This window comes from Canis lupus, chromosome 10 (genome assembly GCF_003254725.2).
Source record: "Canis lupus dingo isolate Sandy chromosome 10, ASM325472v2, whole genome shotgun sequence".
NCBI classification, from domain to species: Eukaryota; Metazoa; Chordata; class Mammalia; order Carnivora; family Canidae; genus Canis; species Canis lupus.
Window position 1 is genome coordinate 2,092,928 of NC_064252.1, and position 23,925 is coordinate 2,116,852.

The following is a 23,925-nucleotide window of genomic DNA, read 5'->3' on the forward strand; positions in this document are numbered from 1 at the left end:
CACGTATACATGTTATCCCCAGGACTGCAAAGTAAACACAATGGACAGGCGGTTTGAGTCTAGCAAGCAGTTTAGATGGACAGTGGAGACCTGCGTTCCTCATTCCAGCTGAGGAGGAGAGATCCCAGAAGGAGAAGGGGGTGCTAAGGGAGAGCAAGACCCCACATCCTTCCAAACATCCCTTTTGGTCCAAGGTCTGCTGACCCTCCTACGTAGCTTCTTCTGCTTTCTGTTGGTGGTAGAGGGGCAAGAAGGTGAGAGGTCGGGGTAGTTGTGAATCCCAGGCTTCTGCCCTGGGCAGTTCCCCAACTTCTTTGAAAGACTGTCGCCTCTTGGCCCTGGCAGCTCAGCTGGGAAGGTCCAGGGGTCACGCTAAGGCAAGGCAGGCCGGCAGTGGCCAAGAGGGGTGGGACTGGGGGTCATTGCCTGGAGGGTGGGATCCTGTATTCTTCGAAAGATGGCTGGGAAATTCTTGCCTCCGTTGCGTAAGACTTTCTTTCCTTCCTCAGTTGAGGTGCCCAGATGTTCCACAATGGGGTCTTCACTCTGAGGAAAGGAAGAGTCCAATAAGTCCTTGCCCTTGGCCCTGAGACCCCCATCCGATCCTTCTGGCACTGAGCTGGGTTCAAAGAATACAGAACCGCACTGGGAAAGGCCTGCGTCCTCGCCACTTCCCTCAGGCCCCCTACTTACCAGCTCCTCCAAGGGCACACGCTCAAACAGGGGGTGCCTTTCGAAATGGGTGCACATCCAGTCATGCAGCTCCAGCACGTCAGTTATGGTATACACCAGCCCCTGCGTAGGCAAACGCACCCTAGACAGTGCGCTGCACGCAGTGGAGCAGGGGTCCCCAAGGCACCCCTGAAGCCTCTGCGCACATGCTCACCCTGCCCTCCCTCCCGCCCCGGCTCACCCCGACTCCAAGCACGTAGGCATACTCTGCCAGCAGCGTGGGACTGATGATTCGCCACTTGTGCTTCGTCCGCTTGAAATGTGGGTCAGGGAAGAGGAAGAACATCTTCGTCAGCTGTAGACAGATACACAGACGTGCATCGAGGCATCGATGGGGCTGAGAGCCCGGCTTCAACGCCCCACCTGCCCTCCAGCCCGCCCCAGGGCCCCTCCCCACCTGGCCCTTGCGGAAGAAGTTGGGAAGGTGTTTCATGGCATTGCTACGGAGACAAGCAATGTTCTGGAAGCCACCTCCAGGAGCGGCTCGAAGGGCCCGAATCCGGTCTTGTACGTAGTCTGAGACCTTCACCCGGATCTCCAGGCCCAGAATCAGTGTATCTGGGAACAACGGTGACAGTTCCACTGGACACAGAAATGGGAATGGAATCGTCAACCTCACATTTGCAGGAAGTGGAAAGGCGTTGACAGAGGAAAGGAAGCATCCTTTGGCAACGACCAAAATCAGGAAGGGCAAGTGTGGACAGAGATCCCTCTACGGTGGTCCTCTGCTGGAGGAGAGGGTTAAGGTTAGGGTCCGGCTGAGATCCCAAGACTGTCACCTGGACTGGAAGTGGGAGGGCCTGGGAACACATGTACGTGGCAAGTGCTTTGACGTTTTCAGTGTTTCCACACATTGCCTCAGTCCTCCTAATGCTCTGCGCTAAGTTGATAAAATGAGGATACGAGGTCGGAAATGCCCAAGGTCACAGGGCTGAGAGGCAGAACTGGAACTTGAACCAAGGTTTTCTGTCCCCGGGGTACCATGCTTTTCCTCTCTCTGTCATGCTGTTACCTCTATGGGAAGATCTAAAAATAGAGACATGCGGATCCCTGGGTGCGCCTGCCTTTGGCCCAGGGCGCGATCCTGGAGACCCGGCATCGAATCCCACGTCGGCTCCCGGTGCATGGAGCCTGCTTCTCCTTCTGCCTATGTCTCTGCCTCTCTCTCTCTCTGTGACTATCATAAATAAATAAATAATAAAAAAATTTAAAATAGAGACATGGCCTGACACATGCTGGGACCACACAGACAATAAAAGAGGAACTTGAAAACACGAGTAGACCGCAGAAACAATGGGTTCTGGTGAAGAAGGGGGGAGGGGAAGGAAGGTGGTGGAATCCCTCAGAAGGACAGTTCAGGATCACTGGCTACAGTGACTAATCTCTGACGCTAGTGCTGACCAGCTCACTGACCCGGGACCTCGCAGGTGAAATGGCTCAAGTAGGGGCTGAGGCCAGGGGTGGGACCAGACAGGACAACCCACGTTCTAAGAGGCATTTGAGACAACACCCTCCCTTCTTCAGGACAAAGGCCACAGACCCAGAGTACAGGGAAGGCAGAGGCTCTCCGCACTGATGTCACAGCGCTGGTGTCTGGTCCGAAGGGGAAAGGCCAACTCCGGCCCCCACCAAACCTGCTGAGGTAGCAGGACCTAGACACTGCCTGTCCCTGCCCCTGAGAAAAGGCCAGAGTGTTACCTAACAGGCCACCATAGCCACAGCCTATGTCTGCAAACTCCACTTGAGCCTGGGCTCGCTTTTCTTTCTTATCCTTTGGGTCATCGTGGGTCTTGTTTTGAGTCAGTGGAGCGAAGAACTCTGGGTATAGCTCAGACCAGTCCATCTCCTCAGGCTTCACGGGGCTATTGGAGAGAAGACACGAGAGACACGAGAAGGTTGGTCAGGACATTGCAGAAGCTGTTCTACATGTGTGGGGGCGGATGTTTAAGGGTGGGAGGTATAAATGGGAAGAATGTTTCTCAAAAATCCTGTAACAGTGGGTCCTGTGGTCTCCAGGACACACAGTGGAAAGCACCCTTAACGCCCGTGTGAATCACAGGCCATCATGCGGCTCATGACGCTGGCCTGCCCATCTCCATGCCTAGGAGCGGATGGGGCAGCCCTCCTTCTGGGGTAACGAGCTCCCCTCCCCCACAGGCGGGGGCCTCGCCCTGCTTATGTGCTTGCTCTGTGGGGAGACGACGGACTGAGGCGCGGGCAGGATTTGTGTATGTTTGTCTCTTTAGTAAATCCGATCGCCGAGGCTGAAAGGCGGCCACGACGTCCCGCCGGCGTCGCTCCAGTCTCGGTTCCCGGCTCTTCCCGACCCGGGGCGGAACGCCACGCCCCCTCCCTCCCCTCCAACTGCGCCCTCCGCCAAGGCTGACGTCACCCAGCCGGCCCGCCCCGGTCCGACCGACACCCTGCCCGCCGGCCCGGCACAACCGCCCTCCCAGGCCCCGCCCCGCCCCGCCCCTCCCCGCCCGGCTCACTCACTAGCGCAGCGTGTGGTCAGCCATGGGGTTGGAGTGCGCACGTTGCCGATAGTAGCGCTTCTGGGGCTGCGGGGCCTCGGCTCCTGCCCCGTCCCCCGCCGCGCCCCCCGTCTCCGCTCCCGCCATGATCCCCAGCCCCGGGTTCTCCTCCGAACCCACGTGGAGGCCGAGGCCCGAGGCGCACGATGATGACGCACCCCGGCACGTTGGGGGCGGACCCCGCCTCTTAAAGACCCAGGAGTGCGTTCGGCCTGCGGGGCGGGGGCGGGGGCGGGGGCGGGGGCGGGGGCGGGGGCGGGGCCGGGGCGGGAGGGCGCCTCCGCGGCGCGGGTCCCCAGTGGGCTGCCAAGGCCCGACTCGGCACCGTGCCGCTTCCGTCGGCGCGCTTCCGCGTGGTCTGCGCTGCTGTCCTAGTCGCAGGCACCTGTGCACCCCGCAGGTGAGGGGCCCCCGGGGCCCGCTTCCTATAGCCAGCCCCTCACTCGTCTCCCCCGTCCCCCGGGCCCGCCCCGCGCGGTCCGAGGGGGGCCGGGAGCGGGAGGGGCGGCTCCTCATCCCACCTCCAGGAAGCCGGACTCGGGGAGGCGGGGCCCGGAGCCGCGGGCCGGGGGTGCGGGCGCTGGCGGCGGGGCCGGGGCGCGCTCGGCCGGATGGCGGCCCCTGGTCCGGAGCGGGAGTCCGAGCCCGAGGCCGTGTTCCCGCAGGAAGTCGGGCTCTTCGCGGACTCTTACTCGGAAAAGAGCCGGTTCTGTTTCTGTGGGCACGTGCTGAGCATCACACAGAACTTCGGGGCCCGCCTGGGGGTGGCGGCGCGCGTGTGGGACGCGGTGAGGCGCGGGCGGAGCTGGTGGGGGGTCCCGGGCGGGGCGGGGGCGGGGGCCGGGCGGGGCGGGGCGGGGGCCGGGCGGGCGGAGCGGCCCCGGGCCCTCGCTGCGCCGTAGGGAGCCGGCCCCGCCACGGTGTCTCTCTCTCCCTTTTGACCCCCCGTAGGCTCTGAGCCTCTGCAACTATTTTGAAAGTCAAAATGTGGACTTCCGAGGCAAGAAAGTGATCGAGCTGGGAGCAGGGACGGGCATCGTGGGGATCCTGGCGGCGCTGCAGGGTGCGTGGGCAGCCCGGGCGGTGGCCACGTGTCGCTCCCGCGCTTCTTGGGAGCGGGGAGTGGTTCGGGACCGGACCAGTGGCTTGAACGAACCGTGTGCCTGCGAGTGCGTGCGCGTGCGCGAGCGCTTCCTCCGTGCCCTAGAAAACACCCGTGGGGTCCGATTTGGGGGCAGGCCTTAGTAAAAGGAGCTTTTTCTATCTTTTCGCGCTTTTTTTTTTTTTCCTGCCTTTTTGCTCTTTGTGGTTTCATGGACAATGCTGTCCCTTAAAACCGCCTTTGCTTTCAGCATGGTACTTTGTAAAAACGCATCTTTGGGGGCGTTCTGTAGGGGGAGCAATCTGCATGTACGAAATCTGAGGAGCGCTTTATAACTTTATTATGAAAACAATTTTCGATTTTTATCGAATGCTTTTGAATGCTTGGGAGAAATAAGCTGGAGTTCTTGAGGTCTGGGGTGTGCTTTGTCGGGCTAATGGGGCTAGAAATTAAGCACCGAATACTTGGGAAAGGAAAAAGTAAGGACAATTTTGCTTCTTTGGTGGAGGATCCAGAATTACAAAGGAAACTCTTTCTCAATTTATAATCTAATGGGCAGGCAAAACCTCACACCCAAAACATTCATTTGAAACCCTTATGATGTCATCTCCTTAGTAATGCAAATGTCTTTGTTCCTGAGAACACAGCTAGGTCACATTCAGGGAAGTCTTCCCAGAGGCAGGCATTCATTTTTCTATTCATTCAATCAATATCTATTTGGCGTCTTCAATCATGCCGGGTATTGGGATACAACAGTGACTAAGACACATTTCCTGTTCCTAAGGAGCTTATGGTCTAGCGGGGGAAGGTGGGGGAAGATGTTACAGTACTGGAATTATGGTGTTGTATACACAGAGCCAGTGGACGTCCTCTGGCTGTGTCTCCCCTGACTCCCTGGGAATTCAAGAAGCAGCTCTGTCAGATGAGAAGGTGAACAAACACAGCAGGCTCATAAAGAACGAAGGAAGTGTTAAAAAGCAATTTTCCACAAAGGATGAGTGGAGGAGAGGTGTGCAGTTATGCTAAAACGGGAGAAAAGCGTGTAATGTGGTTGGGAACACCTACCTGCATTTGCTCAAAGACCTCCTTTGCCTCCCTATTCAGATGCCAAGTAAGAAATCTGGGTGTCATCTTGCCCCTTGCCCTCTCCCGGTCACATCCTGGCAGTCAGACTTGTGGATCATACGTCTTTAACATTTCCCCACTTGTCTGCTCCTCTTCCTACCATCTCTGGTTCAGGCCACTGCTCGCTCTTTTCTTTCTTTCTTTCTTTCTTTCTTTCTTTCTTCCTTTCTTCCTTTCTTCCTTTCTTCCTTTCTTCCTTTCTTCCTTTCTTCCTTTCTTCCTTTCTTCCTTTCTTTTCTTTCTTTTCTTTCTTTCTTTCTTTCTTTCTTATGATTTATTTATTCATTCCTGTTAGACATAGAGAGAGAGAGGCAGAGATACAGGCAGAGGGAGAAGCAGGCTCCATGCCGGGAGCCCGACGCGGGACTCCATCCTGGGACTCCAGGATCATGCCCTGGGCCAAAGGCAGGCGCCAAACCGCTGAGCCACCCAGGAATCCCCTCACTGCTCTTTCTTCCCTGAGTTTTCATAAGTGTCTTCTAGCTTTCCCATAGGAAGGTTAGCATGTGGAATCTAGATCTTGTGATCTTCCTGCGCCTGGGCTGTTTCTCCTTCAGGCTTTCCCATCTCAGTTAATCACACCACTGTCTATGCAGTGGGAAACCTAGATATCACCTTTGACGTGTCCCTTTTTCTCACTCCCATATCCATTAGTCAAGTCCTACTGATGATGTTTTCTCCTAAAAACCTCTTAAATCTCACTTTTTTTTTTTCCCATTGACACCGATGGCTCCCCAGTCCATACCACCGCTGTCACTCTCCGCCGACTACATCCAGGCAAAGTTGTCTTCTTGCTTTGACTTCTTGCCCCCACATTGACCTCTACCCACTCCTGTGCAGCAGAGTGATCTTTTCAAAGTGCAATTGTAATCACCTCTCCCTCCCATCATCCACTTGTGCTTTCCAGATCAAGCCAATACCTTTAGCGTGGCCTCCAAGGTCCTGCCTCCCTCTCTGGCCTCTTTCTGTGCCTCTGCCTCCCTTCCTGTACTCTTCATGCTCTCTGTCAGTGCTTCAAGTCTGGATGTTTCCATCCATGGAGTCTCCCCACAGACTGTATGTCTGGAATCCTTGGGCCACCTTGTTAATTCATACGCATCCTTCAGCGCTCAGCTCAAACATCACTTCCAGGGGAAGGCCACCTCCAGGCTAGCTTAGGCCCTCCTAGTATATAAACCACCGTGCTGACTGGTTTCATTTTGAATGTGACGAACCTTAGGTGGGTCCTTAAGTGCTGCCCAGCTAGTCTGTTACACCTTCCTTGTCCACATATTCCTCCACTCTCCTAAACATGTTTCTTACCTTCTTGCCCTTCAAACCTCTAAATGCCTCCTCTCCTGTCTTCACCCTCAGCTGATGACTTTGTTCCCCATCTCTTCTGATTGCTTCTATTTTCTTATAGAAAATGCTCACACATTCCTATTGGAATGTTTACTCACCTCACTCACTGTTTCAAGGGCTTTCTCTTCTGCTACCATGGATAAACACCGTGATCCCACCTAAGGTCAAGCCCTCCACTTGTTACAAGACCCCAAACCTTCTCATCTACTTAAAGACATTGTTCCAGCAGACCCCCTCCCCATCCCCACTCCCCCCTGCATTATCACCTTTTCCTTTTCTCTGGAACATTCTATATAGGCACACACACATCTATATACATCTATAAATACACTATATTTTCTCTTAGAAAAAACTCTTGGCCCTACATTTTTTTTTTTAAGGATCTTTATTTATTTATTTATGAGAGACACAGAGAGGCAGAGACATAGGCAGGAGAAGCAAGTTCCCAGGAAGGGAGCCCAATGCGGAACTCGATCCCAGACCCCGGGATCATGACTTGAACTGAAGGTAGATGCTCAACCACTGAGCCACCCAGGTGTCCTGGTCCTACATATTCTTTTAGTTACCACTGATTTCTCTGTTCTGCTTTACAACAAAACTCAAAAGAGTAATCCTCATCGTCTGGTAGTACCTGCCTTACTCTTCTTCCCTCAATCTTTTCCCCATTTCCATCCTCAGTTGCAGCAGTCAAAGTGGTGAGCTGCATTTCCAGCTCCATCTTGGTAAGTACAGGAATCAGTTATGAGCCCACTCGACTTGACTTTGCAGCATTTGACTCTCCCTCCTCCTTGAAATGCTTCATTTCCAGGATACCACACTTTTGCTTTCTGCCTACCTCACTGGCATTCTTTCCAATCTCCTCTCTTGGTTCGTTTCGTTTCATTTTGACAACTGGAAGTTTGAGTGCCCCAGGGCCCCAGAGTGGTCCTTAGACCCCTTCCCTTTTCTGTCTACCCTCACTCCCAAGCAATCCCATCACCTTATGGCTTTAAATCCCCTTTCTATGCTCATGACCCCATAACTCTCCCATTTCCATCTCCAGATTTGTTGGTGGAACCACCTACCTACCCGATACCTTCATGTGGTTGTCTGATGGGCATGTCACACTTAGAAAGGAACTCATGATCTTCTTGTCCAGTCCTGTACCTCCTACAGCCTTCCTCCTCCGGAGTAAATAACAATTCGGTCTTCTAGTTGGGCCAAACCTCTTGGGAGACATTCTCAACATCTCCCTCTCTAGTACTTCATGTCCCGTCTGTCAGCAAATCCTGTTAACTGTACCTTCAAAATCATTTTGGATTTTGGCATTTCTTAGATGTGGCTACTGCCCTGGTTCAATTGAGCATCACCTCTCCCCTGGGTCACTGTAGCTGCCTCCTAACTGGGCTCTTTGCATCTGACCTCGCCACCATGCAGTCCTTTCTCGTCACAGCAGCCAGAATGATCCTTTTACTGATTTGTTCATTTTAAGATTCTAGTTATTCATGAGAGACACAGAGAGAAAGGCAGAGACATAGGCAGAGAGAGAAGCAGGCTCCCTGCGGGGAGCCTGATGTGGGACTTGATCCCAGGACTCGGGATCACGACCTGAGCCAAAGGCAAACACACAACCACTGAGCCACCCAGGTGCTTCTCCTTTGTTTATTTTAAAGATTTTTACTTATTTAGAGAGGAGGGGGAGGGAGAGAACATCTCAAGCAGACTGCTCCAGCCACTGGTCTTCCTAACCTTTTTCAGACCTGCTGACACACTCCTGCCTCAAGGTCTTTGTACTCGTTGGTCTCTTAGCCTGTACCTCGTTGGTACATTTAGCCTGAGTGGTCCACATGGTTTGCTGCATCATTTCCTTCAGGTCTTTGCCCAAACATAATCTGTTTAGTGAGGCTCTTCCTAACCACTCAATGTAAAATTACATTCCCTGCCCCGTCCCTGAAGCAATTCTTATCCCCCTTCTCTGCTTAATGCTTCACCATAGCATTGGATGTACAGTGTATTTCCTTTTATTTGTTGCCCCCCCCTTTTTTTTTTTTAATTTTATTTATTTATTTATTTATGATAGCCACAGAGAGAGAGAGAGGGGCAGAGACACAGGCAGAGGGAGAAGCAGGCTCCATGCACCGGGGGCCCGACGTGGGACTCAATCCCGGGTCTCCAGGATCGCGCCCTGGGCCGAAGGCAGGCGCCAAACCGCTGTGCCACCCAGGGATCCCCCCTTTTTTTTTTTTTATCACTAGACCATAATCCTTGTGAGTGGAGGGATTGTCTGATTGGTTCACTGCTATATTCTCAGCACCTGGCATATAGGCAGATAATAAATATGAATGAATTCTTGGTACCTTTTGTTTCTTTTTCTTTTTTCTTTTTTTTTTTTACCTCCTGTTTCTGTAGTAGTCGTCCTGATTACGATGAGTTTTGCAGTGCCTAGTGTGCCTCTACTTCTCTGATAAAACTCATGGAAGGCTGAGGTTTTGTCTTGCTCACTACTGTACTGCCAGAACTTAGTAGGTGCTCAGTACATATATTTCTTGCATGAATGAAGCATTCCGAGGTGCTAATCTGATTATCTGCTTCCATCTATTAAAACCTACCACCCTCAGGATCAAGCCTGAGTCTCTTCAGCATGTCATTATTATTCTCCGGTCTTGACATTTTTCTCCTCCTTTCCACATCCTCTAAGAGTCAGTCTTCCTCGAATATGCCATGCTCTCGCCCCCGGGCCTTTGTACTTTCTGTTCTCTGCTTGGAAAGCTCCACCTAACTAACTCCTACTTGTCCTTTAAGGCTTGCTGAGGCCATGTCTTCTGGGAAGCTTTCCAGACCCACAAAGTTTGGTTTGGGTCGGTAGGGGCTGGGTGCACAGCTCATCTCCAGCTTGGTCCTGCCCAGGCTTCTGCTGATACCTGATGGTTGTGTGTTGGGCAGAGAGGTTGCAGATTAGCCCAGAGAGAATGTTGATGCTGTTGAACTTAGAATAATGAAAACAACAGTGGGTGAGATGGTGGTTAGGGTAACTAAAAGCCACGGTGCGCACTTTGGGCTGTAAAAACACTGTTCTCTAGGCCCTGCGGTCTCTGGACCTTCTGGGTAGGAGCCGAGACCCCTTGGTTGGTCCCTCTGACTTGCATTTCTCCTCCTTCCTCTCTCTCAGGGGGGGATGTTACCATCACTGACCTGCCCCTGGCCCTAGAGCAGATCCAGGGCAACGTCCAGGCCAATGTGCCGGCTGGAGGCCGGGCCCAGGTCCGCGCCTTGTCCTGGGGGATTGACCAGCATGTCTTCCCTGGAGACTATGACCTGGTGCTGGGGGCTGATATCGTGTACCTGGAGCCCACCTTCCCACTGCTGCTGGGCACCCTCCAACATCTATGCGGGCCCCATGGCACCATCTATCTGGCCTCCAAGATGAGAGAGGAGCACGGGACAGAGAGCTTCTTTCAGCACCTCCTGCCCCAACATTTCCAACTGGAGCTGGCCCAGCGGGATGAGGATGAGAATGTCAACATCTATAGGGCCAGGCACAGGGAACCAAGACCTGCTTGACATCACCTTTCTGCTCCTCTGAACTCCTTGTCCTAGGAAAGGAACTGCTCTGTATCTCCAAAGCCACAAACACGAGGAAGAAGAGTATGGGTTTCCCTTGCCTTTCCCTTTCCTCCTTCCCTCTCTGTTCCCCCAGATACTCTTGGGCAGGTGCAGGAAAGTGCCTGCTTGTTGGGAATCTTAGAGCACTAGGATAGAGCACAAAAGAAGTTCCCAATTCCTGTTCTCAGAGGAGGAAGATAGGAAAGGTGTCCAGGATTTTTAGGGGTAGGGGTGGCAAATGGGAGGTGAGAACAGTGGCTGCAGAGAGACTGGCCCTGAACCCTTCCAGTCCTGCTGTTGTTTTTCTATATAGAATGGACTCTTTTTTTCCCTGCTAGATTCTCATGGAGTTTTTTTTAAAGGGAAGGAAGGTCATCTCTGCATCCAAAGAACTCAGGCTTTTGCTGGGGGGTTAGAGAGGAAGAAACCTCAGGCCACCCACTTCTTGCTTCTGGAGGCAGAATCTGGTGTGACCATGGCTCTAACTGGGGCAAGTCCTCCCTGCCCGGAAGCTGGGACAGGCAGCAGAGCTGTCCTTTGGGCTACAGCTTCTTTATCCTTTTTTGGAGCTGGAGCCATGATCACCAAGTACTAGGTTCTTCTCATCTTTGAGTTTTCTTTAGGTTTCCAGGCCCTGTTGGTCCTTCCTTACTAGTGTTTTGTCTTTCACCTCTTTTCTCTTCCCACTGTAGGGCTTGGGGCTCTCTTTACTCCTTGGGCCACATATCTCTTCCTCTGGACTCCTGGCCTCCATTCTCTCTCCTTTAAGCCATTTATCAAACTCTTTTGATCTTCCAAAATCAGCTCTGACCAGCTTCTGTTGCCTACTGCAAGAGTAAAGCTCCTTGGCTTGGTACTCAGTCTATCCCATGTGATCCCAAATGACCCTTCTATTTCATTTTCAACTGGTTTCCTACATGTATTGCAACCTCTGGACAAATTCCAAATGTCTACTCTTTGTTCCCTATTTCCACACCCAAATTGCCCTGTTTTCTTCATTCTTTTTGATGATTCCCTGCCTGGAAGAGCTCTTTCTACCTCTCAAAATCTTTATTACTCTTAGCCGCTTTCCTGAAGAAAGCTTTTACGGAGCCTCCTGTTTTTTTTTTTTTTTTTTTTTTTTTTTTTTTTTTTATTTATGATAGTCACAGAGAGAGAGAGAGGCAGAGACACAGGCAGAGGGAGAAGCAGGCTCCATGCACCGGGAGCCAGACGTGGGATTCGATCCCGGGTCTCCAGGATCGCGCCCTGGGCCAGAGGCAGGCGCCAAACCGCTGCGCCACCCAGGGATCCCTGAGCCTCCTGTTTGGATGTGATTTCTCTCTCCCTGGAGACCCTTTCACTGGTCATCTTAGGGCCTTACTCGGCTTGCATGGTACCGGTCTGTCCCCTACTTCTCACCCCTAGACTACCGGGAAGGGCAGGGGTGTGGCTCACGCCTTCCTAGTGCTCTGAGGCCTACAGCGGGTCGACGTGCCACCCATACTTTGCTTGGTCAGCGACTAGCCCCGGGGTCTGGTGAAAGGGCTCCCCCCCCCCCCTGCCTGCCCCGCGGCCTTTGGCCACATTCCTGAACCCACCCGCCCACCCGCCGGGGCCGCCGAGAGTCCCAAATGGATGACGACTGTGAAACAGGACTGGAAATAAAGGAACGTGAAGTGTGTCCGCGTGCCTCGGAGCGTTATTTCGCGACCCCCGTGCCCCGTGGCCTCCGTTATTCACCTGCGGGCGGGGCGGGGCGGGGCGGGGCGGTGGCGGCGGGGCGGGGCGGGCGGCGGGGCGGTGCGTGTGCCCGCCCGGCCGGCAGGTGGCGCCGTCCGCGCCTGGCGCTGGCGCCGGAGCTCTGGCCCCGCCGCCGCGCCGTAGCCGGTGTCCTCGCGCGCGGGCCGCGGACATGTCGCTCCTGCGGCCCTGGCGCCTCTTCGCGGCCGCGCGGGGCTGCTCGGTGAGGGGCCTGGGCCCCGGCCCCGCGCCTTCGTCCTGGGACTTCCCGGTGCGCTCGGGACGCAGCCCCCGTCCCCTCCTCCCTCCCCATCCCCCCCGCCCCGGGAGCCCCGGGTCTCCTAGGGCGGCCTCCCTGCGCGCTGCCCCGCCCGGGCTTCCCGCGGCGCCCGGCCTTCCCCCCATCCCCCCCTCCCCCGTTCCCGCCCCATCCCCTCCGTCCCCCCTCTCCGTCCCCCCCCCCGGGCTCCCCCCATCCCGCTCCCCGCGGCGCGGGCGGCTCAGGCGTTTCCTCCTCCCCCGCAGGCCGGGCCCCCCCCGCCGCCGCCTCGGCCGCGCCCCTTCCACGCGGGTCCATGGCTGTGGTCGTCGGCCCCGAGCAAGGACGCCCTCGTGAAGCTGCGGCGAAGAACAGGCTACTCCTTTGTAAACTGCAAGAAGGCTCTGGAGGCCTGCGGCGGGGATCTCAAGCAGGTGGGGGGCGGGGGCCGGGGCGACCTCAGGGGCGGGGACGTGCTGCCCAGGGACCCTAACCCAGAACCCTGGGCAGCATCCTTTTTTTTTTTTTTTTTTTTTTTTTTAAGATTTTATCTATTCAGGAGAGACGCAGAGGGAGAAGCAGGCTCCACGCAGGGAGCCCGACGTGGGACTCGGTCCCGGGTCTCCAGGGTCGCGCCCTGGGCCGAAGCCGGCGCTAAACTGCTGAGCCACCCGGGCTGCCCCTATTTTTAAAGATTTTTATTTATTCATTCATGAGAGACCCAGAGAGAGAGGCAGGCTCCCCGCTGGCCCCAATGGCTGACAGACCCCAGGATCCCGGCCTGAGCCCAAGGCCTGAGCCCAAGGCTCGGCCACCCAGGCGCCCCTCGGGGTAGGATGCACACGTAAGTGCCGACCTCACCCTTTGACTCCGAAGCAGTTGACCAGGATCCCGTGGGTAACACTCTTCCAAAAACCACTGCTCTGCTGTTTGCTGGTGCTTGGAGCCCAAGGCCTTGTGTGAACCTTGGGAGCCTCACGCACCAGGACTCACACTGTGGTGCTCTCACACTAACCCTGTGATCTTGGACACTTTGATCTTTCAGAGTCACATTGTTCTTGTCTGTACATAATAAAAAAAAAAATACTGCTGTCTGCTCCATAGGGTTGTTGTGAAGATTAAATTTATCCGAAGCATCAGGCACAATGCCTGGTATTTGGCGTTCAGTGGTAGGCTGCCAGTAAACGATAGACTGCTTTAGTTTCCGTTATAGGATTGACGAGAAACAGAATTAGGGAACCTGAACATATTTTAGAACCCCATTCAGTTCTAAATTCTGTGAGTTTGTCATCTGCCCTGTTTTCAATTTATAGGCAGAGAGCTGGCTGCACAAGCAGGCCCAGAAGGAAGGCTGGAGCAGAGCTGCCAAACTCCACGGCAGGAAGACTAAAGAAGGCCTGATTGGGCTGCTTCAGGATGGAAACGCAACCGTGTTGGTAGAGGTGAGCTGTCAGGATTCCAGATAAATCAGCTGCCCTTTGGGTGGAGAGCTGTGTGCTAGACCCTTCGTAGCCTTAAAGAAGAGGTGTTTGCGAAGTGCACACGGTTGTTGGGAGAAAACTGGTGAGACCACGGTTATTGTGAGCTCACTTAAGTATAGGAGTGGCTGGGTGTGTTGGCTGTTAAAGGCCTAGAAAGTCAGAAATGTTACAGATACCCCCACGTTTCAAAAGTTCATGTTACGCACTTTGCTTTTACAAAAGACCTACAATCATACGCCTGTTTTTGTTTTTTGTTAAATCCAAAGAGTACTTTTCACTTTTATGAAAAAAAAAGGCAAAAAGTGAAAATAGCAGTTAGTGTTGGTTTTGCACTGATTCATTGTAGAGGCAGGGGGCACCCTCGCAGCAGGAGTTGCCCCCCCCCAACTACTCTCCGCATCTCAGCATCAAGCCGCCATAGCTTTGAACTTTGTGAGCATCTGTGCTTTCCGTTGATTTATTTAGTACATCAATTTGTTTTGTACATCCATTTCCATATAAGTTAATGGTAATTGATTTTTCACTTTATGCCATTTTGGCTTACAAAAGGTTTCATAGGAACACCGTACGTTCAGATAGTGGGGCAAACCTGTACTTCTCAGTGGGAGTCTCCTGCAGCCTTATACCTCGTCACTGATTGTTTCCTGGAACAGTTAGATTTTAAAGGTAGGAATTCTATTAATTAGTCGATGGATAGTGTGTAGCTGTTTTAGAGGAGGTGTAGGGGCCTCAATTGCTGAAGAATCAGATGTGGGTTAGTATAGAGTGAGAAAGGGAGATAAGCAGGCTGACTGCAAAAGTGGTTTGGTGTTGGAGGAGTCCGGAGAACGAGGTAGTGATGGCCCACAGCTACGGGCAAGTGGTAAAGGTGTAATGGCTCCATGGGACATTAGGGAACCATCTTTTGAATATGGGGGTCAGTTGCTAACTCATTGGCACAGCAGGAATCACCCCATTGAGTTTCTGGCCTCAAGCTAGGAGAGGAACTGCAGCCTTAAAATTCGAGGGTCATTTATGTCTGTTTTGTTGAGTCTGAAGCTTCTTCTGTAATACCTCGGTTTACTCTGATTTTAAGGCACTTTTGCAAACTGTCCAGAAGCAGCTTATACAGCAACATCAATTTGTTCCCGCCAGGTAAACTGTGAGACAGATTTTGTTTCCAGAAATTTAAAATTTCAACAGTTGGTCCAGCAAGTCGCCCTTGGAACCTTGTTGCATTGTCAGAACCTAAAGGATCAACTCTCCACATACAGTAAAGTGAGTTTTGGGATTGTCTCTCAACGTGCTGGATTTACACACACACTCCTTTCACAGGGTCTTTGCTATTTACTTTTTTTCCACACATTCTCATATCTCACTCCCTTACTTCATGTTCCTGCATAAATATTATCTCTTTGGAGACGGGTAGCCTTCCTGTTGCACTATCCCCTTATTTTGTTTCATTTAAAGATTTTTGTTATAATTCTATATTTTATGTTTTTACTTATTCGTATGTTGTTTAATCTCCCCAAAGAATGTGAGCTTCATGAGGCAGAGATTTTGTCTTTTCACTACTGTGTCTCTGGTGAAAGAGGAGTGGGCCTAGCATTTGGTTGGGGGTCATTAAATCTGATGAATGAAAGAATGAAGGACAGTGCGGTAGAGCCTGTCAAATAAGATGAAGCTTTATTCTTTTCTAAAGACTTAACTCGTGGGGCACCTCGGCGGCTCCAGTGGTTGAACATCTGCCTTTGGCTTAGGATGTGATCCCGGGGTCCTGGGATTGAATCCCACATCAGGCTCCTCGAAGGGAGGGGAGGAAGACTCCCAAGCCGACTCCCCACTGAATGCAGAGCCCTATGCTGGACTGCACATAGGGGGCTCAGTGTGGGGCTTGATCCCACAACATGACCTGAGCTGAAATAAGTGTCAGAAACTTAACCAACTGAGCCACCCAGGCGCCCAATCAGGTGAAGCTTTGTATTCAGAAATCTAGAATGGCCTGAGGGAAGGAGTTCTTTCTTTTTTCTTTTTCTTTTTCTTTTTCTTTCTTTTTTTTTTTTAAGGAAAGAAATTCTAAATACATCTATTGGAGAAGGTAGAATTTAGGAGAATAAGCGTGTTTTTGTCCATAGGAGGACCAGGATGGAATTATATCAGTGTACCTTTGATTCACCCTTACTGTCAACAGTTATTTTGTGTTTAGTACCACCTCTTTCCTCCAGTTTATCCTTCTCTTGAGAGTTTGTGGAAAATGTTAATTATTACTGACATTAGGGATGCCTGGGTAACTCAGTGGTTGAGTTGGCTCAGGTTGTGAGCCTGGGTCCTGGGATCGAGTCCCACTTTGGCTTCCTGCAGGGAGGCTGCTTCTCCCTCTGCCTGTGTCTCTGCCTCTCTCTGTGTGTCTCTCATGAATAAAAAAATAAAAGAATCTTAAAAAAATTATTACTGGCATTAAATAGTCATTATATGGAAAACCATGTGAAGAATGTTTTTTAGAATTGTGTTGAACAGATGAGCCACTTGAACTAGAAGTTCTATTTTCCTTCCTTCCTTGGTAAACTCTACCCTCAAAGTGGGGCTCAAACTCACGACCCCAAGAACAAGAGTCACATGCTCTGCGACTGAGCCTGCCAGGCACACCGCGAGGTTCTGATCCTGACTTTGCGAGGAACTCTATTTGTCACCCAGAGCCATTCACTTACTTTACTCTGTGTTTCATTATCAGTACAAGAAATTTTGGTTTTCTTTAGCTTTATTTATTTTTTTCCCTTTTGATCTTTAATTTTTTTTAACTTTTATTTTGAAAAAAATTCGAACTTACAGAAAAGGTTCCCATTGTTCGGCGATAAGTTACATTGTACTTTTATTTAGATTCATAGTTTTTTTTTTTTTTTTTTTTTTTAGATTCATAGTTTGTTAGCATTTTGACTCATTTGCTTTATCACTTTTTTACATACCTATATTATCATTACTGTTTTATTTTATTTTACTTTATTCTTAAGTAATCTTTACATCCAGTGTGGGGCTAGAACTCAACTCCAGGATCAAGAGTTGCATGCTCAACCAACTAAGTCAGCCAGGCGTCTTATCACTATTTAAAAAAAAAATTCTGTAAGTGTGTTGCAGACATCAGGACCCTTTTTCCCTTGAATGTTTATCTCCTAAAAACAACATTCTCTTGTGTAACTACAGTACAGTAATCACATTTAAGAATTTTGACACTGATAAAATATTTTATATAGTATATATGCCATATTTTGTCAGCTAGCACTTCTGATCCAGAATCCAGTCCAGTATTGTGTGTTGCAACTACTTACCATGTCTCTTTAGTCTCTTTTCTGTATTCCTCAACCTTTATTTGTCTTTCATTACATTGACCTTTTTTTTTTATTTATTTTTTATTTATTTATTTTTTTTTTTTAATTTTTATTTATTTATGATAGTCACACAAAGAGAGAGAGAGAGAGGCAGAGACACAGGCAGAGGGAGAAGCAGGCTCCATGCACCGGGAGCCCGACGTGGGATTCGATCCCGGGTCTCCAGGATCGCGCCCTGGGCCAAAGGCAGGCGCCAAACCGCTGCGCCACCCAGGGATCCCTGACCTTTTTTTTTTTAAAGATTTTATTTATTTATTCATGAGAGACACAGAGAGAGAGAGAGAGAGGCAGAGACACAGGCAGAGGGAGAAGCAGGCTCCATGCAGGGAGCCCAATGTGGGACTCGATCCTGGGTCTCCAGGATCACGCCCCGGGCTGAAGGCAAGCGCTAAACTGCTGAGCCACCCAGGGATCCCCACCTTAAAAAAAAAAAAAAAAAAAGATTCTTCTATTTTTAAATAATCTCCACACCCACGGTGGGGCTTGAATTTACAGTCCTGAGATCAAGAGTTGCATGCTCTCCTTGACTGAGCCAACCAAGCACCTGGCATTGACATTTTTTTGAAGAGTATAGGACAGTATTGTAGAAGGTCTTTTAACTTGGGTTTGTCTGATGCTCCTTCATAGTTAGACTCAGAGTGTGGGTTTTTTAGCATGGATATTAAATAAATTATCCTGTATTTTTTTCAGAATATCACATCAGGAGGCATGTAATGACTGTTGGTCCCATTATCGGTGATGTTAATTTTTATTTTTTTTATTTTTATTTTTATTTTTATTTTTTTTTATTTTTATTTTTTTTTTTTAAAGATTTTATTTATTTATTCATGATAGTCACAGAGAGAGAGAGAGAGGCAGAGACACAGGCAGAGGGAGAAGCAGGCTCCATGCACCGGGAGCCCGATGTGGGATTCGATCCTGGGTCTCCAGGATCGCGCCCTGGGCCAAAGGCAGGCGCCAAACCGCTGCGCCACCCAGGGATCCCTAATTTTTAAAGATTTTATTTATTTATTTATTTTTAAAGATTTTATTTATTAATGAGAGACACAGAGAGAGAGGCAGAGACATAGGCAGAGGGAGAAGCAGGCTCCCTCTTGGGAGCCCGATGCCAGACTCTATCCTGGGACACTGCTATCATGCCTGGAGCCAAAGGCAGATGCCCAATCAGTGAGCCACCCAGGTATCCCCAAAATTTTATTTATTTTAGAGAGCGGGAGAGTGAGATTGAGCATGTCCCCGAGTGAGTGGGAGAGGGACAGAGGAGGAATCTCAAGCAGACTCTGCACTTAGCGTGGAGCCCGACCTGGGCCTCGATTCCCCCAACCCCAAGATCATGACCTGAGTGGAAATCAAGAGTTGGATCCTCAACTGACTGAGTCACCCCCACGCACCTGATAATGTTAATTTTTGATCTCTTCTTGGTTAGGGCAGAATCTTCCAGGTTTCTCCACTGTAAAGTTATTCTGTTCCTCTTTGTAACTAACAAGTAATCTATATGGGAGATTGAGACTGTGTAATGTCCAGTTCCCCAAAAGACTTTTACCTGAAGGTATTAGCATCCATCCATGACTCTTGTCAGGATCTGCTATTACTTTGAGAGTTGCATGATGGTTATCTTTCTCAGTCTTATAATTTCTTTTACATGTATTAGTTTTATTAGTTGACATTCTACTGTAAGAAAGACTTCTCTACTCCCTATGTTAGTACTTTACTTAGTACGCATTAACTCATGGATACTTTATACAGTGTGTTATAATTATATAATCTATTTTTTAAAAGATTTTATTGATTTATTTGACAGAAAGAGAGAGAGAGTGCACAAGCAGGAGAGTGGTAGAGGGTGGGGAGAAGCAAGCTCCCCACTGAGCAAGGAGCCTGACATGGGGCCCGATCCCAGCACCCCGGGACCACGACCTGAGCCAAAAGGCAGAGAAGCCAAAGGCAGAGGCCACCCAGGCGCCCCTATAATCCATTATTCAATTTGATGCTCAAATTATACCTGGATTTGGCCAGTGTAAGCTGGCTCTGTTGACTTTTTGGAATGTATTTATTATTTTCAAGTATTTTCTTACTTTTTGGCATAACGAGATACTCTGGGCCTATGTCATACTTTCCTTGCCCTACCTGTGGAATTAGCCACTTTTCCAAGGAGTCCTGATCCTTTTTAACGGGGGGAATAGTTTTTAGAAACCTAGATCCTTGCATTAAATATGCTTATTTCTACTGAGACGTCATTGCTGCTTGCTCTTTCAGCAGACAGATGCAGGAAGTGTGTGTGTGTGTGTGTGTGTGTGTGTGTGTGTGTGTGTTTCATTTCTAATCCTGCACACAGGGTTCTTCTTTTCCTTCCCCCATTCTATATTTATGTCTTCTTTACTCACTAGTATGCTGGCTCTTAGCAATTTTAGTGATTACGTATTTTCTCACTGTTCTAATACAACACTGAATTGTTTTAGTGACTATACTTGACCACTGCAAATAACAAACCTATAAAGGAGTTCAAGATTTCTTTGGTGTCCTTTTTGTCTTTACATTGTAGTTATATGGTCAAAGGACTATATTGAAAGTTACTTGGATTAGTTTTTCCCCCCTTCCGTGAAGTTGCATTATTCATATGAAATACAGTTAGAGTCTTATGTTTCTGTGTAGTTAATTTTGGTTTTACCTCCAAATTCTCGATAATCTAATTTTGAATATGTAAAACATTAAAATTCTGAAAATTAAAGCTGTAACATGCATACACAGATGTCTCACTCCTTCTCCTTTCTACCTTATTCTTGTCCACTCCTGTAGATAACCAGTTTCATTGGTTTTGGGTATCTTTTAAGTCGTTTTGCAAAAATAGCATATTTATATAAATACTTTTTTTTTACTTCTTTTTTTTTTAATTAAAAAATTCTTTGTAAAGATTTTATTTGATAGATTGAGCACACATGAGAGAACAAAAGTGGCAGAGAGGGCCAGAGGGAGAGAGAAGCAGACTCCCTGAGTAGGGAGCCTGATGTGGGACCAGATCCCAGGACCCCAAGATCATGGCTTGAGCTGAAGTCAGACACTCAACTGACTGAGCCACTCAGGCCTTTTTTTTTTTTTTTTAAGATTTATTAGAGAGAGAGTATGTGTGTGCACAGGGGGAAGGTACAAAGGCAGAAGGAGAGAGAGAATCTCCAGCGGACTCCCCGCTGAGTACACAGCCTGATGCAGGCGCCCCTATAGATGTACTCTTTTAATTTGCTTTTTTCACTTAATGTAACCTGGCAATACTCTGTAGCAGCTCAAGCACATCTTTCTTTGTTTTCCTTTTCCCAACAGTGTAGTTTTCCATTATATGGCTGTGCCATGGTCTGTTTATTCAGCCAGTCTTTCAGTTCTAACATTTTATGATTGTTTGAAAATACTGTTCCTGATTTCTAGGAAACTACAGTTCAAGAAGTTAGGCGGGATGATGGGATTGAGATGGAATTGTGGGTGGTGTAGTGGTAGGATAAAATACTCATAAAATAAAATGCAGCTGTTATCAATATGTAACATCTTTGTCTTAATGAAAACAGTCATTTAGGGGCACCTCAGCGGAGAGCCTGCTTGAGATTCTCTTCCTCTCCCTTTGCCCCCGCCCTCTGCAGGCATGCACATGCGTGTGCTTGCTCACTCACTCCCTCAAATAAGGAAGAGAGAACGAGAAAGAAAGAAAGGAAAAAAGAAAAGAAAGAAAGAAAAATCTTTTTTTTTAAATTTTTTTTTTCAATTTTTATTTATTTATGATAGTCACAGAGAGAGAGAGAGAGAGAGGCAGAGACACAGGCAGAGGGAGAAGCAGGCTCCATGCACCGGGAGCCTGACGTGGGATTCGATCCCGGGTCTCCAGGATCGCGCCCTGGGCCAAAGGCAGGCGCCAAACCGCTGCGCCACCCAGGGATCCTGAAAGAAAGAAAAATCTTAAACCCAAAAAATGTATACTTGATGGTCTTAAATCGTTTTTTGAGGAATATACTTTTTGCCTAGTCTCTTGGTAATTCAAGTAGGACAGAACTGATTTGTTCGGTTCCTTTGTGCACTTAGGGCTTCTTGAATTCCTCTGAGCTCTCTGAACTTCCGGCTGGGCCTGAGAAAGAAGGCTGCCTCAAGGATCAGCTAGCCTTAGCAATAGGTGAGTATTTGTAAGGATGGGGGGAACTGGGAGTTAGGAACTGGCCCTCCTGGGATCTTTGATAATCCTCCGCACCTAGGTCAAGAATTGCAGGCTCATGTACCCGCAAGGATCGGACAGTATGAACGTGAGGAGTGGGCTCTGTGGTGCGTTAGACACAAGTGAGCAGTGGGTACCCTGAAAAGCTCACCCTCTGCTGAAAGAAATGGTTACCAAGCTCTAGCCAGTTGTTACTTTGGGGTCCCAGCATTGTCAGATTTTTAAATTCCTTTAAAAGAATTTAGCTTTATGTGTAAAAACTTCAGTTTTTAGATGTTTGTAGCTAATTAAAATCATTTCAGCACTCTGCAGGCTGACCAAGCAAAACATGTCTTTAGGCAGGGATTGCCTTTGACCTTCCAGTTGACACCACCCTGTACGCTGTGGGAGACATAGTACAGCACAAGTCATCCCACCTTCTTTATAAAGGGACCCAGGAATATTTGGAGCTTCATGTGTAGGATTTGATCTCTTTTTAGAAAAATCTCATCCTGAATTTGTGAAGGTTTATTCATTAAGAACCCCTGGCTACAGGAACCACATTCCAGATCATTGTGCCACAACTACTGGGGATTTTGCTCTCTTCCTACGTGTCCTTGATGGAAGGAGGGAAGTAGGACTGGGTGGGAGCTTGCTGGGAATTTATTGCTCATCTGATGTTTCCAGTCAAGACATCAATTCTGTTTTTATCAGATTATCGTGAAGTATGTATGATGTTTGAGTGAGTCATAGCTGAGAAACCAGGCAGACAGCTGTGAATGAGACTTATTAAGAAATTCTGGAAGAGCTGGGTATTGCAGCCTTGTCATTTTCTGAGAATTAACAATTGTTTAGATGCTTTGAGTTGTTTTAAGATTTCTTTTGATTTCTGGATATCTGGATTTTCTAGATATAACTATGGTTAATGCAGGGATATTTACCCAGATCCCTTTTGGGGTCCCCTAACCCCTTTCCTACCTTTTGGCTTATTTGGACCTATGTTAGAGAGGATGGCATCCTGAGATCGGGAAAACTGGAATTTGTTTTGTTTTGTTTTTTAAAGTATTCGTGAGAAGAATTTAGCTTTGAGAGACACAGGCAGAGGGAGAAGCAGGCTCGGTGTAGGGAGCCCGATGTGGGACTCGATCCCGGGTCTCTAGGATCACGCCCTGGGCCAAAGGCAGCGCTGAACCGCTGAGCCACCCGGGCTGCCCTCTAAGCCTAAGATTAACATAGTAACAATTGCCAGCATTTGAGTGCCACCATGTGCTAGATAATGTAATGAGTCCTCTTACATATGTTACTTTGTCTCCTAAAAACCCTGCTTTCAGGTTATTTTAAGTGATACCATCTCCATGTTATGGAGGAGGAAAGAAAGCTTGATAAATTCATAAGTGGGGTTATGTCATGAAGTCACTTACTGCCAGTAAGGTGCAGAACGGACACGTGAGTCCAGGCTCTGTGTGACATCACAGCCTGTGTTTTTAAATACTAGTGTGGCACGTTGTTGGTGTTCCATAAAGATATTCATTATTTCTCCTACCCATACCCTCTCCTCCCACATACCTTTTTCTTCTTTAAACTGCAAACGGTATCTCTCCATCTTACAGCGTATCCACAGTGTAAATGCAGAGCACCGTCTCCCAGACTCAGCCACCTCTATGCATATTTTGGTACTATGACATGCGTCATATTCTGGAAGTGTGTTACTTGTTTTTGCTTTTTTATAGGGAAACTGGGAGAAAACATGACTCTTAAACGAGCTGCATGGGTGAAGGTGCCAGCTGGGTTCTATGTTGGCTCCTATGTCCATGGAGCAATGCACAGCTCCTCCCTCCACAACCTGGAGCTCGGGAAGTATGGGGCCCTGGTGGTCTGCGAGACATCTGAGCGCAAAGCAAGCCTGGAAGACCTTGGCCGCCGCCTTGGGCAGCATGTGGTGGGCATGGCCCCTCTCTCTGTTGGCTCTTTGGATGATGAGCCTGGGGGAGAGGCGGAAACCAAGATGCTGTCCCAGCCATACTTGCTGGATCCCTCCATCACATTGGGACAGTATGTGCAGCCTCAAGGGGTGTCCGTAGTAGACTTTGTGCGGTTTGAATGTGGAGAAGGTGAAGAGGCAGCAGAAACCGAATAGGTTCCGGAGACTTGGCCCAGGAGATGTTTATTCTTTGCTCTGGACATCATTCCGAGAAGTTATTTCCTCAGCCTCTACAAACCCAGAATTTGTTTTTCATTGGAGTTTATAATGCAATGATATCCTCAGTGGGAAGAGTCATTAAATAAAATTGCTATATAATAAAGAGTGTAGAATCTCTTCCTTGCTTGTGTAATGCTGGGTTTAGCTCTTTTGCGCCTTGTGACCAGCTGTAGGAAACAGCAGGCAGGCCGTATGGAGGTGGCCGACGGGGTCTGAGAGAGCAGGCATGAGCAGTTGTGCTGTTGCTTACCGATTTATCATGGTACCCCTAAAATTTCTACCTCAGTTTCTCTGTGACCCAGCACTCCTATTCTGCTTTC

General features: G+C 49.3%; 2 protein-coding genes across 10 annotated transcripts; one reads left to right on the forward strand and one right to left on the reverse strand.

Annotated features, from left to right (window-relative positions):
- Nucleotides 1-52: 52 nt before the first annotated feature.
- Nucleotides 53-3,414, reverse strand: METTL1 (methyltransferase 1, tRNA methylguanosine). Of its 5 annotated transcripts, none has more exons than XM_025476800.3 (7): nt 3,229-3,401; nt 2,431-2,594; nt 1,130-1,314; nt 914-1,027; nt 694-795; nt 477-546; nt 53-229 (listed from the first exon to the last, which is right to left on the reverse strand). In XM_025476800.3, exons 1-7 carry the CDS (start codon nt 3,351-3,353, stop codon nt 144-146), a joined length of 846 nt encoding a protein of 281 aa, XP_025332585.1. In that variant the 5' UTR covers nt 3,354-3,401; the 3' UTR covers nt 53-143. The 5 variants fall into 5 exon arrangements, with proteins under 5 accessions (XP_025332585.1, XP_048971058.1, XP_025332587.1 ...); XM_049115101.1 differs by having other exon boundaries at nt 53-235; nt 433-546; nt 3,229-3,400; XM_025476802.3 differs by having other exon boundaries at nt 53-546; nt 1,130-1,290; nt 3,229-3,414.
- Nucleotides 3,415-3,795: 381 nt separating this feature from the next.
- EEF1AKMT3 (EEF1A lysine methyltransferase 3) lies at nt 3,796-23,708 on the forward strand. 5 transcript variants are annotated; one of them, XM_049115099.1, is made up of 6 exons: nt 3,855-4,054; nt 12,664-12,831; nt 13,711-13,839; nt 15,013-15,135; nt 21,300-21,387; nt 23,136-23,708. In XM_049115099.1, exons 1-6 carry the CDS (start codon nt 3,878-3,880, stop codon nt 23,540-23,542), a joined length of 1,092 nt encoding a protein of 363 aa, XP_048971056.1. In that variant the 5' UTR covers nt 3,855-3,877; the 3' UTR covers nt 23,543-23,708. The 5 variants fall into 5 exon arrangements, with proteins under 5 accessions (XP_025332593.1, XP_048971057.1, XP_048971056.1 ...); XM_025476796.3 differs by lacking the exon at nt 3,855-4,054 and adding an exon at nt 12,257-12,409; XM_025476797.3 differs by lacking the exon at nt 3,855-4,054 and adding an exon at nt 12,266-12,361.
- Nucleotides 23,709-23,925: the final 217 nt, after the last annotated feature.

Bases quoted from the DNA above. Each gene is read 5' to 3' on its own strand.
- METTL1 (XM_025476799.3), bottom strand. From the start codon at position 3,353: ATGGCGGGAGCGGAGACGGGGGGCGCGGCGGGGGACGGGGCAGGAGCC. The intron at 1,315-2,430 runs GTAACACTCTGG...TTCTGTGTCCAG, and splicing joins TGGCTATGGTGGCCTGTTAG to TGGAACTGTCACCGTTGTTC. The intron at 796-913 runs GTGAGCCGGGGC...TTGCCTACGCAG, and splicing joins CCTACGTGCTTGGAGTCGGG to GGGCTGGTGTATACCATAAC.
- EEF1AKMT3 (XM_049115099.1), top strand. From the start codon at position 3,878: ATGGCGGCCCCTGGTCCGGAGCGGGAGTCCGAGCCCGAGGCCGTGTTC. The intron at 13,840-15,012 runs GTGAGCTGTCAG...TGTTCCCGCCAG, and splicing joins ACGCAACCGTGTTGGTAGAG to GTAAACTGTGAGACAGATTT. The intron at 15,136-21,299 runs GTGAGTTTTGGG...TTGTGCACTTAG, and splicing joins AACTCTCCACATACAGTAAA to GGCTTCTTGAATTCCTCTGA.